Source organism: Canis lupus, chromosome 32, assembly GCF_048164855.1.
Source record: "Canis lupus baileyi chromosome 32, mCanLup2.hap1, whole genome shotgun sequence".
In the NCBI taxonomy this organism is placed as follows: domain Eukaryota; kingdom Metazoa; phylum Chordata; class Mammalia; order Carnivora; family Canidae; genus Canis; species Canis lupus.
In genome coordinates, this window is record NC_132869.1 from 6,050,713 (window position 1) to 6,063,666 (window position 12,954).

At 40.0% G+C, this 12,954-nt stretch overlaps 1 protein-coding gene and 1 long non-coding RNA gene across 13 annotated transcripts in view; one reads left to right on the forward strand and one right to left on the reverse strand.

The window, feature by feature from the left end:
• Positions 1–12,954, forward strand: part of LOC140622850 (uncharacterized) — an 82,673-nt gene that overhangs the window by 1,625 nt on the left and 68,094 nt on the right. For 8 of the 10 annotated variants that reach the window (XR_012022523.1, XR_012022520.1, XR_012022519.1 and 5 more), the window contains exons 2-3: positions 11,781–11,853; positions 12,198–12,532. This is a non-coding gene — a long non-coding RNA (uncharacterized lncRNA). Of the gene's footprint in view, positions 1–11,375; positions 11,575–11,780; positions 11,854–12,197; positions 12,533–12,954 lie in introns of those variants that run through there. The other 2 variants (XR_012022526.1, XR_012022524.1) reach the window with 2 other exon arrangements.
• On the reverse strand, positions 1,957–11,318 carry ZNF770 (zinc finger protein 770). Of its 3 annotated transcripts, none has more exons than XM_072808898.1 (2): positions 11,213–11,318; positions 1,957–6,514 (listed from the first exon to the last, which is right to left on the reverse strand). In XM_072808898.1, the coding sequence occupies exon 2, from the start codon at positions 6,459–6,461 to the stop codon at positions 4,383–4,385; it is 2,079 nt and encodes a 692-aa protein (XP_072664999.1). In that variant the 5' UTR covers positions 6,462–6,514; positions 11,213–11,318; the 3' UTR covers positions 1,957–4,382. The 3 variants fall into 3 exon arrangements, with proteins under 3 accessions (XP_072664999.1, XP_072665000.1, XP_072665001.1); XM_072808899.1 differs by having other exon boundaries at positions 11,131–11,266; XM_072808900.1 differs by lacking the exon at positions 11,213–11,318 and adding an exon at positions 10,877–11,012.

The window sequence follows — 12,954 nt, forward strand, 5'->3', positions numbered from 1 at the left end:
GGGCTCGGCTTTAACTGTTTTTTAACAGACTCATGGAGGTATAAGTTGACATACGATGAACTGCATGCACGTATTTTGGAGTGTAAAATTTGATACGTTTTCAGTCATACATCTGTGAAACCATCACCAAAATCCGGATAAGCATATTCAACGCCCTTAAAATTTTCCCCATGCTATTTGCAATCCATCCCTATTGCCATACTAGGGAAAAAAGGGCTACCAGGTAAAAAGCGGGTGACAGATTAGTTGAGTGAAGAGGCAATGGAGAAAGTAGGTGTAAAATGCATTTTCAACATAAAAGACAAAAAAAAAAAAAAAACAAAACAAAACAGTAACCCGAATAACCGGTAAAGCTCAAGTTGTTTGTCCCAACTGCTATCTCTTTTTATGCTAGGTGCAGTGGAAATGTTTTATTGCCTATCCTCTCTTCTTTCCAAACACAGCTTCAAACTTGGCCTGTATCCCTATCCCTATTTAAAACATAGAACATAAAAGGATGCATTCCTTCGCTTTCCAGAAGCATGTAGTTTTGCTTATTGTTTCTCAAAGTGCAATTTCAATACAGCACTAACAGTTAACCTGCATAAATGCAAATTCTTGGGCCCACCACCAGACATGAGAGAAACTGAGATGTGGCTTAGCTGTGTATGCTTTGAACAAACCCTTTACAGGATTCCAGTGCACGCTAAAGTTTGAAAACCACTGATCAACAGTGACAATCGAGTTATGCAGAAAAAACAGTGAGAGCACAGGGGATGGAGTGTTTGGGTAAATCAGAAAGGCTTGCAGAGTAAACAGTATTTAAGTTCAAACTTGGGGCACCTGGGTGGCTCGGTGGTTGAGCATCTGTCTGCTTTTGGCTCGGGTGTGGGGATCAAGCCCTACATCAGGCTTCTCACCGGGAGCCTGCTTCTCCCTCTGCCTCTCTCTCTGCCTCATGCGTAAATAGATAAAATCGTTAAAAAAAAAAAAAAAAAAAGTTCAAACTAATTTGTCTTACTGCTAATAGAACTCCAGCAGTTTGCCCTGAAATTTAAGCCCTTCAAACCAGCAATAGAAAGCTCAAGATAGAAATTTAATGTTCTTTCCCTGCTTCTAAAAAGCAGATATTCTGTATCATCCGTCCTTGGGGCACCTGGCTGGCTCAGTAGGTAGAGCCTGGACTCTTGATCTCAGAGCCATGAGTTTAAGCCCCCACCTTCAGTGTAGAGATTAGTAAAAAATAAGCAAACAACAACAAACAGTCCTTGAAAATGTTACTTCTAACAAAAAGTTTCTGTATGTTACTCAGACTACAAAGATTGTTGCTATGTCTTAAAACTATAGTTCTGATTGGTTATCTTCTATAACATGTACATTGAAATGTTTTGGGGGACTCCTGGCTGGCTCAGTCGTAGAACATGTGACTCTTGATCTCAGGGTTGTGAGTTCAAGCCCCGCATTGGGAAAAGATTACATTAAAAAAATAAATAAAAAATAAGTAAATCATTTAAAAATAAAGTTTTCTGCAAGTGTTTTAAACACTTTAGTTTTTTCCCATTATCATGGAAAACCGAATCAAATCTGGCTCAACTAAATTTCTTTGAACAGTGTGAAAGTCTGTATCTAATTTAAAATAATAGTGGGTAGCCAAGATGGGAGACAAGAAGAATAACAAGAATATGCATGGGAGGAACTAATTCTGTATTTCTTTAGTACAAATCTGGAGGAGATAAATGGGTAAGCAGGTAGATTATGTAACGTGATGCAGTTAACATCCTTTTGTAGGTGATAAGAAGCTAGTAAAGAAATATAATAAGAAGTAAAAAATAAGTAAGAAATAAGGAGATGATTAAATATCCATATCAGGAAATTCAGTGGAGGTGGATTGGAGTGGGCCCAGGAAAGTGGTTGGCAATCAGTACCTTGTTCCAATATTATGTGATTTTCCAAAAAAAAAAAAAAAAAAAGCCGAAGTGTATCTTGAAAGTTTATTTTTAAAATATTCTGAAGTTTAAATTCTTCAAGACTCTTAACCACCATCTACTTTCCTTCAACACACACATTTTGTTCTAAAATTGTTGGCTCTACTGCAGTACAAACCAAGAAACAATAATTCCATTAACTTAGCCAATGAAACTACTTCAGTAGATATCATGCTACAGCCCTGGAATCATCCAAACAAAAAATTTTAATGAATCTCTTTAAAGATATTTATAAAGTTTATTTTTTCAGGAAACCAAAGTAATTGATTCAACAATACAAACAGTTCTAGCATGCAGCAAATCATCATTTAACACCTAATGTTTTATTTTTCTTAATCATGGATGTATACAGTTTATTTTTATTCCTAAGAAGTTTCCACAAGAAGCTTGCAGTGATAAAGGTAAATAAGAATTTTGTTATAGGTACTTCAAATAGCACTACAATACATCTTTGACAAAATTTTTACAGTATTCCAACTTTCAATATGAAACAGCTTAAAAAGGCATGGGCCAAAAAAAGTATAGTAGTACCACTTAAGCAAATAAAATCTAATATCATACAAGCACAACACTGTTAGGACTCTCCCTGTTTGGGTTGGGAAAGGACTAAATGAGACATTTACCTCAAATAAAATATATAAATAGCTTTGGAAAATCCCAAAATACATAATTTCAAACAAAAAACCCTTTGAACCTATATTCTTGGAAAATTTGAATTATCCCTTGCTTTTATGTAATAGGGATGTTTTTGAAAAGTTTGTGGTGTAAAGCAAATTCTGTAAACCATCATCTTGCTTGCAATGGAAGAACGTATCTGGAGGAAACCTAAGAGAAATTATTTTTTAGATCATATGATTCTCCTGCACCTTTATACATCATTGGGCATTTTATCTGTACCTTTACCTTTTATCTCTGTATATTAAACTCGAGTTTCTCAAAATGCAGTTGAAAAAAAAGATACCAACCTCTCCTCTTCCCTCCTCCTATACAAAGACAACTCTTAAGAGTATGATGAAGAGCTTAAAATGCAAAGAATGTTTATCCATTCTCAACAGAAGGCTTGTCACTATTATTGAAGTATACCAGGACCAACACCCACCTGTTCTTCTCTTAAAAGATAATGGTTAATTACTGAGAAATGTCGTTCTTAAAGACTTTATTAAAACATGGCAAATACGAAGGACAGTTTGTGATTACGTCTTTCATAACTTAAGATTTAATATTTCCCAATCATGACAGTACTGTTTAGAGGAATGATATCCTCGATTCCATAGGCATTTTATTCCTTTATGGGAATAATTACCTTACTAATCAAAATAACAATTTGCTAAGGATCAGAGTAACATTCTTTAGCATTAGAGTCTTGCAATAAACATAGAATTAAAAACTAGAACTAGACCTAGTCATTGCCATTTGATCAAACTTAACAGAATAGATTTAGTTAAGTCATAGGACTACTCAATTCCAAGATGCATTAAAACAAAGTTTTACTAAAGTAAAATAGAAGTCTTGGAAGATGCAGTTCTATGCAAGTGAGTTTTAAGTTTACAACTACTATTGTCAATCATTTAGTAGATGAATTGCATTTATTCCTCTGAAAAGATAATACAGCATACATATCATCAAAAAGATTATGGCACTTGGACAATACTCCTGATAAGTAAATATGGTAAAGGTATACAAGTGCATCCTAGTCTCTTTCCTACTTTCAGATCCTTTGGGAAAGACAACAGGCTGGGTAAAAAAAATACAATTCTAATCCCCTGTGGAAATGAAGGTGAAGCTACCAGAGTCCTAAGAATAAATAGCTTGCAAAAGACCAATGAAAATAATGCTGACGTCCTCATCCATTTTCATTTTTACTGCCTTTATAGTTTTTAAACTTAAAAGAAAAAATCTTGCAATGGAATCTGAGCCATAGGTGTACAAAATTATGCTTTCATGTGAAACATAAAATAAAGAAAATGTAGTGGAGCTATTTGCTGCAGCCAAAACCCAATTTTTACCTCTCACTCCTTTGAGTATATTTAAAAGGAGATGGCAAATGTTAAGGAATAATTTCTTTTAAAAAATGAATGAACTGAGTTATTGTACCACATCATGGATTTACATTTTCAATACAAAGTATATATTAAAATAAAATAAATGCTTACTGTATGGCATCAAACCATGTTCTTCCCCCTAAAAATTAATTTGGCTATTCCAAAAACATTGTATTAATTTTCTATGTATCTTAGCTCTTACTTGCAGCACAAGCAACTGCCTATGAAATCACTCAACCTAAGAAAGGCCTTTACATAAAAATACATTTTAAACGATAGAGGCTTTAGGAACAAAATTACCAGAGACACCACAAATGCGTTACTGGTTCTGTCAGTTACACAACAGAATTTGAGAACTGCTTTCTCTTGTGGTTGGTCATTCCTTAAAGTGAGTAAGTTGATGTCTCTTCCAGTGAGGAGCCTGTCTGAATGTTTTCCCACAAACTGAACATTCAAATGGCTTCTGCCCTGCATGAATTAGATAGTGTCTTTCCAGTTTAGATGGAGACCGAAAACTTTTGGAACAAACGCTGCATTGGTAAAGAAGGCCATCATTCCTCTCCACACGCCCTGAATAACTGCAACAATGGCTATGTTGGCTCTGCTCAGATTGCAGAAGTGCACTAGAGAGGTAAGGCTGCCTGTTCCTGTAGGGGGTACTGAGAATGAAATCCTCTGATTCTACCTTAACTTTTATTTCTGTTATTTGATCTGACTCTGAGACCTCATATTTTTGGAGTCCAAGAGTCTGGCATTGTTGGGAAGCATTATAGTTAACATTATCACCCGGATGAATGAGAAGTTGGTTCAAATTTTCAAATTCTTGGCAAAGAGATCTTCTATAAGGAATCTTATCAATATGAGTTAATTTGTGTCTTTTTAAATGAGCTGACTGTCTAAAAGATTTCCCACAAACATTACAGCCAAAAGGCCTCTGTCCAGTATGAATTAAATAGTGTCTTTGTAGTTTGGATATAGAAGGAAATACTTTCTCACATTTGTCACAAGGACACATCTTATGTCCAGTATGTAGATTTTCACTTGGGACTGAAAAACCACACTGAAGCACTTCACAGTTACCAAAGAATTCCTCACCTGATGAACCATAGATAGATACATCTTTATTACTCACTGAATTATCTATAGGTAACTTGTTTTCTGTTGTAAGGATACCTTTCAAGTTTTTACCTATATTTTGGTTCTGGAAGTGCTTTTGCCAAGAAAATGGCAAAGTCAACGTTTTCTTCTTTTTATTGCCAACTGTCTTATATGTTCCATGTTTGCTAAGAGAACCCATAAATGTTCTCTGAGTTTGTTCAGGGCTAAGCTCACCAGTAATAAAATCACAATTTTTCAAGAAATTGTTTTTAAATACTTTTTTCTCAGATCGAAAATTATCTAATTTCTTACCCCCAGCACGTTTAAGTTTAGCCAAGATTTTTTTCACAATGGTTTTATAGTTGCAGCTTCTTTTGAGCCTGCTTGGAATTTTGCCACCTCTGGCAGGAAAACACTTATGTCCATTGAGAATTTGCTCTGATTCAAAACACTCTTCACACTCTGGACACTGAAAAGGGACGATATAAATAGAGTGGACATCAAGTTGATTATTCTCCTCAGATTCACCTATATAACCATTTTCAAAACTATCCTGCTTTGCACTTAATTTATTAGGCAGGGGGCATGATTCTGGACTCTTTACCTTTAATGAAAGAGTCTGAAAGGTCTTATTCCTGGTATGGATTTGTTTATGCTTCAGAAGTTTGCTTTGAATCTTAAATCCTTTTTGACAAAAACAACATTGGAAAGGTCTTTCTTCTGAATGTGTGAGTTGATGAATTTTTAAATGAGTTGACTGCCGGAAAGATTTACTGCACAAGACACACTTAAACGGCCTCTGACCAGTATGAATTAGTGCATGCCTATCAAGTTTTGATTGTGATGGAAACATCTTGCCACAGATTGTACATGCGTGAATATTCTTTCTTTTCTTTGTAGGGCTGTATGTAGGATCAGACTTAGAGCATGGGTGTAATGCCCATCTTTCCTGTGTGGTAAAAGTATGATACATCCCATATACTGGTTTTTCTTGCTTGGCCTCCAACAATCTTCTGACCTGTTTAACATCATTCTGGTAGGTTTCATTGTGAAGTTGTTGGTGCTTCACAAACGTCTTCAGATTTTTAAAGTGGCGTTGACAAATGCTACATTTAAAAGGTAGATTATGAGTTAGTTGATGTCTCTCCAGATGAACCAGTTGCCTAAAGGTTTTATGACATACATCACATTCAAATGGCTTTTGACCAGTATGAATGAGATAATGCCTAGCTAATTTTGATGGTGTTTCAAAGTGCTTGAAGCAAATATTGCAAATATATGGCCTGTTTCTAGGTAGTTTGTTGGCTACTACACACTGTTGAATCTTTAGCATTTTTAAATTGTTTTCAGCCATCATATTCTTCAGTGATATACTCTGATGAACTCCATGTTCTTAAACTCCACAGATGTCTAAAAATTAAAAATAAAAATGTATTAATTTAAAAAGTACTTATTCATATGAAAAGAAATAATTTAAGTTCTCCTTTGGCTAAAGATATTAAGGGTATAGAGGAAGCTGGACATTTTCTATGTTTAAAAGTAAGGTAATAACCATTTTAGATGAATACTTTAAAATCATAAAACTAACCTCACACATAGAAATGATGAGTCTTTAAAAGAAATCTCTAGGGATGCCTGGCTGGCTCAGTCAGTAAAGTATATGACTCTTGATCTCAGAGTCATGAGTTCAAGCCCCATATTGGGTATAGAACTTACTTAAAAAAATAAATCTCTAAAAACCTATGTAACTTCAAGCTATATTTCTAATTAATTGAGATAATAAATCAAAAGGGGACGGAGTTGAATTTCTTAACATTAGACCTTTTAATTCCAATTTTCCTATTTCTTTATTATGTAGCATTTTCAATATTTAGTTGCTTTGTCATTATTTATTTATTTATTTTTAAGAGCAAGAGAGAGAGAGAGAGAGAGAGAGAGAGAGATTGCCTGTGTGTGAGTCGGGTGAGGTGGGTCAGGAGGAGAGGAAGAAAATCTTAGCAGGCTCCAACCACAGCACAGAGCCAGATGTGGGGCTCCATCTCATGACTCTGATGTCATGACCTGAGCTGAAATCAAGATGGACACTCAACCTACTAAGCTACCCAGGTGTCCGTTTTTGTCATTTTTTAAAAATTAAGCAAGACTCAAAAAAAAAAAAAAATTAAGCCAGAAAGGTAAGGAGTGCAAAAATTGAAATATAAAACTAAAAATAAGATGTATTTGCATTTAATTATAGCATACCATGGGTATGATCTGAGAAGGGAATGTTTTATTTACCAAGGTTGGATTTCTTAGCCACATCATTACCAGTATTTACTTCTAATTACTTCTTTGGACCAGCAAAGACAACCTTGGACAACTGGGAGAAAATTCCCCAGATAATCTGGGTTCTAGTCCCGATTTGCTACCGAATGATTTCAGTGTGTGGGGGGCGGATAAACCCCATCATATTCATCTCTAAAATGGAGAAAATGCCCCCTGGCCTGCCTACCACATCAATTTTTGTGAGAATCAATGGAAATAATGCATCTGAATGTGTTGGACAACTGTGAAGTGATTACAAATGGAAGATACTACTTTGCTCAACATTAATCAGATTATGTAACTTTATCTACATAATACAATTTTTTAGGGTTTCTAACTAAGAAATAAACATACTAACTAAACTTATAGTTCTTTGTATTTCTTCTTTGCATTTTGTTGTGGAATTCCTAAAAGACAGTACAAAGGCAATGAGGCTAACTGGCTACTTATATACTTATCGATGGCTGAGTAACTGAGAGTTAAGTGTGGTTCAGACAATATAATAGAAGCATTGTTTTGGTCCTGGAGTTAATATAAACATGCTTTCCTTAATATAACTATGTAGGATACATGCAAAAGTTTACTAAGTATTTTTATAAAAACTGTATACCCTATCTTCTCTTTTATCAGGGAAACCAATTTTCTTCTCATCCTCCTTCTACTATTGCATCTACCTTAAATAAAGGAGTCAGAGATTAAAAAAAGAAAAGCTGCTGTAGCTCTGATTCTAATGTCTTTATCTTCTATTTGAGATCAGAAAGTTGATAAATCTACTAGAAACTCAGTGTTCTTTTGTCAGCTAATCTGGCGAACATCCAACATATATGCTATTTTTTTAAAAAAGATTTTATTTATCTATTCATGAGAGACACAGAGAGGGAGGGAGGCAGAGACACAGGTGGAGGGAGAAGAAGCAGGCACCATGCAGGGAGCCCAATGCAGGACTCGATCCCAGGTCTCTAGGATCACACCCTGGGTGGAAGGCAGTGCCAAACCACTGAGCCACCCAGGCTTCCCCATATATGCTATTTACTGTCTTTTCCAGAAGACACCTTAAACACACAATCACACCCACTGTGGTTCTCTTCAGCAATGTGAATCAGAAACAAAAGCATTCATTTATTCAATAAATATCTTCTACTACTAGTTGCTTTATCACAGTACTTTTCAGAGTCTAAAAAAAACATAACTGCATGTTGCTATCATTAATGCATTGTGAAATCAACTTAGTGGGTTATGATCAGTTTTGTTTAATAAAAAGTAGAAAATATCAGATTGCATTACATATAGTAAAGATGAATACTGTTTTGTGAAACTTCTGTAGAAAGCAGTAAGAATGTTTGTGAAAGCTATTCCTGGTATACCTCTTCACACAACACTAGACAGAGGAACCCACAATGAATCAATCACTTTATGCAAAGTAATCAAGTGACCCATTAGATAAAGTTGGGGCCCATAGGATGAGGCAGGATTACTAAGGACAGCAACAATATCTAATTTTCTTCAGTTGGCCCATGTAACCCCAAAATATTTACCAAAAAATGTAATTACAACAAAATGGATATGCCACACAGTCTATGTAAAATAAACAAATCTGACTGCAAGCAATTATATTAATTTATAAAATATACATATAACCCAGATATACAGGTTAGCAGCAGCCAACTGTTGGTGCTATTAATATGCATTTTCACTACACTGAGTTAGAGAAATTACTGGTGAACAACCTCCAAATCCCTGAACATGCTAACACAGGAACAGTTATGAGGGTTAAGTCATGAATCCATCAAATTGCCGAGAACTCGGCAATTCACTTCATTCCTTTCAAGCTATCAGGTATTGAGGTGGTCAATTAGGACAAAGAGCCAAAATGAAAATAATACACCTTTATTCACTTACTGCCACAGTGCAAGCATGAGGCAAAACAAATACTGGTTCTCCAGCATCCATTAAGCAGAACTACACTAGGAAAGGATCAGATGGATGCCATGCACACAAGCATCTCCCTGCAGAGGAGCTTGGAACAAAAGGCTTTTGCCTCTTTATGGACCTGTGGGCCAGAGCACGAGGAAGGAAGCGCTAGAAGTGGAAAGGTCTGGAGTTAAAATGGAGAAAAGTAACCGAGGTGTTGGTGGAGACAGTGAGGCCTGGGAAGGACCCCAGTCAAGAACATCTGCATGGAGGTAACTGAGCCACCAGTGCACTCTAGTATGAGCATGGGTAGCAGGAGGGAAGGGGTGAGTTCTTGACTGCAACTCCCTCTGAAACTCCAATGCACTGGCCATGCACCAGTCTGGTGTGGGGAGGGCAGTCCCCCCCCCCCCCCCCCCCCCCAATAGGGCTGGCCAGCCAAAGCCAGCCAATTGTCTACTGTCAGGCCTGGAAGATCACACAAAGAATTTTGGCCTGAAGCTGACCTCCTCAATTCCTACTATATATTTCTCCTTCTCTTTAATAGTTTCTACCGAATACTTCTGAAAAAATATCCCAGAGTAGAACCCACACTACAACCTTCTCTGATTATAACAGGAATTGACTATGTATAGTTTCTGTGCCAAAAAGTGTCTACGGCTGATCAACTACCACTAACACTAAGACTGGATACTACTGTCACTTGCCTTCAGAGCGGGTGTGAAAGCACTTACTGGGAGCCCTGTATTGTGGCAACAAGTGATCTCATCTGCTATTTATAAGCGATAGCGCGGGATCCCCAGCGCTCCAAGTGCAGTCCCATATATACTTCTACAGGGTGCACGTTAATTTGAGAGCGCTCCAAATCCCACTTCAACTGATTCTCTATGCTCTCAACTGATTTTTTGTTGTTGTTGCTGGAAATATTGGAAAAAAAAAAAAAACCGAAAACAAAAAACAAAGCCAACACTGTGTACTTTACTCTGCTATACCGAAAATAAAAAGTAAAATAGCAAATCTCCCTGGTTCAACCTGAAGATCATTCTGACAACTGCCGGATGCACTCTGTTGGAAGACTAAAAAATGATCTGGGGGCGCCTGGGAGGCCCAGCGGTCGAGCGCCTCCCATCGGCTCTGGGCGTGACCCCGTGACCCCGGGATCCAGCCCCGCTCCGGCTTCTCGCAAGGAGCCTGCTTCTCCCTCTGCTTGTGTCTCTCATGAATAAATAAGTAAATAAAATCTTAGAAAAAAATTCCAATGACGCTTCACGGCTGAACGCCTGGTGGTTTCTTACTAACAGCACAAAAGCAAACTGCGGATATCACAAAAGCAAACCAACAAGAGAGGAGAGACCGGGGGGAAACTTGGACCACTTGCAGCCGGGGGATCATCTCTGGCGACGCTTGCCCCAGCCTTTCCCTCGTGGTGGCTGCCTCTGCCCCGCTTCCCCGGCCCACGCTCGGGGCCCTGCACCCTCATCTCGTCCCAGGGCCGCTGCAGGGGACGGGGACCCTGACATCCGGCCGTCGCCCTCACCGCCCGCAACCCATAAGCACCTAGGGTCGAGCCGAGTCCAGAGATCGCAAAATCCCACCCCAGGAAAGGAAGCGCAAGGGCGAAAACGGCTCCGGCGGCGGCCAGAGGGGAGGGAAACGCCGTATGCGACCCGGGCCGCGGCGAGGGGAAAGCATCCTTCCTGCGCCGCCGGCCCACACCTCGCCTGCCGCTCCCTAGGGGCCGTCGGGAGGCGGGGAAGTGGCGAAGGAAAGGGGCTGAGGTCGTGGCGCCCCCGCTCCGGGTCCCCGGGCACCTGGGAGGGAGCGAGGCAGGCCCGGCCCTTGGCGGGGGTCGCGCCGCCTCACGCACGGGTCCGGCGAGTCCTCCGCACGCACCTGGAGCTGGCACCGACCGGGCGGCCGCACATCCCGGGCCCGGGCGCCGCGGAGGCAGCGAGCGCACGTCCGCAGGACCGGCGCGGCGACGGGCGGAGTGCGCAGGCGCGGCGCTCGGGAGCGCCCGGGGACGCGGTCCGGCTGGAAACAGGCTCCCCCCACTCCGGGGCCGCCGTCGCTTAGGCGCCGCCGCGACCGGCTGTGAGGGGGGCTCCCGAGGTCGGATTGCTCTTTTTACGTTACGTGCAACTTTATGGAATGATAGGACCTCGTTTTAAAATGAGGAGAATGAGATTGAGGCGTAAAGGAACGAACTCCGTGTCCCAGGGCTGCAAGGCGATGGAGATGGGGTTTGAACACAGGTAGCCTAGTACCAGACCTGGCCTTTTACTTCCCTACTTCTTCCCAAATCATAGATACCTCAGTATGGTGTGTGGACACAATCAAGGGTCAACTGTTGTAGCTCAGTTATGGACTTGGCTGACGCATCACTAGCTGTAAGATGCTTAGGCATCCACCAAGATTTTAAATACAAAAGATACTGGAAAATTATTGTGGATTTTTGCAGGTTCCAATTGTAATGGTCTCAGCTTGAGAGACGAGGACCTGAGAACAGATCACAAGCACGTTTTCCTTCAAATGTAAGTGACTTTTTGCATCACTTCTCAAGGACCGCTGAGAACAAAAGTTGTTATCTCTAATGTCGGTCTAGGGTCCTTCACTTAAAAAGGAAAAAGTTGGGCCAGTGAAAAGTCCGTCTCTATTTTCCATGTCGTACATGAGGAAATGGCTAATAGGAAATAGGCTTCGGCTTTTTATGTAGCAACCTTAGGGGAGTCCCATTCGGGAAAGGCTGAAGCCCTTACTTCAACCAGAAGCAGAGACAGAGGAGGGGAAAAGCTTCAGGTGTCCCAGGTGCTAACTAACCCGAGGGTACAGACGCTGTGTGTTCAGATAAACCCTGGAGATTTGCTCTGCTCCGCAGCTTCTCCGGGGAGCTCAGCTTAACCAAACCGTGCAAACAATTGCATCCATCACCAGCCACAGAAATCCTCAGGAAGATACCCAGACTATGAAAGACTGAGGTTGGGAACAGGTGGAGGGTACATTACCTGCAAAACAAGTAGGCCTTTGCATCAAGAACCTGAATTTGCATCAAGAACCTTAACACAGATGAGACACGGATGAGCTATTCTCCAGGGCCACGTACCCTACCTCACAACCTTCCCCGCCACCCTGAAAGTCATCTCAGGAGCCTTTCCGGGGGAAAAAAGGGAGACATTACCAAGAACAAGTCATGAGGAGGATTTCACTGAGGAGGTGAGATTTGAATAGGGCCTTAGCAAGGGGTAAACAAAATGTGGGGACAGGCTAGAACACTGTAGGGAGAGATGGTACTAGTGACAAGGCAAAATAAACAAATGGCGTGGAATATTTTTGTGTTAGTATATTACCTCTGCAACTTACTAGTGTGTGTCCTTAAAAGTTGTTTAACCTTTCTGAATCTGTTTCCTCATCTTTTTTTTTTTTTTTTTAAGATTTTACTTATTTATTTGACAGAGAGAGAGGAAGAGAGTGCACAAGGAGGCAGAGCGGCAGGCAGAGGGAGAAGCAGGCTCCTTGCTGAGCCGAGATAAGAACTGAGGGGAAAAAATAGGCACAGAAGGAAGCTATGAAGATTTAGGTGGGAGGGCTTGTTGGCATTTTGCTAGATGACCAGGGATGACCTTACCGAGCCTGAT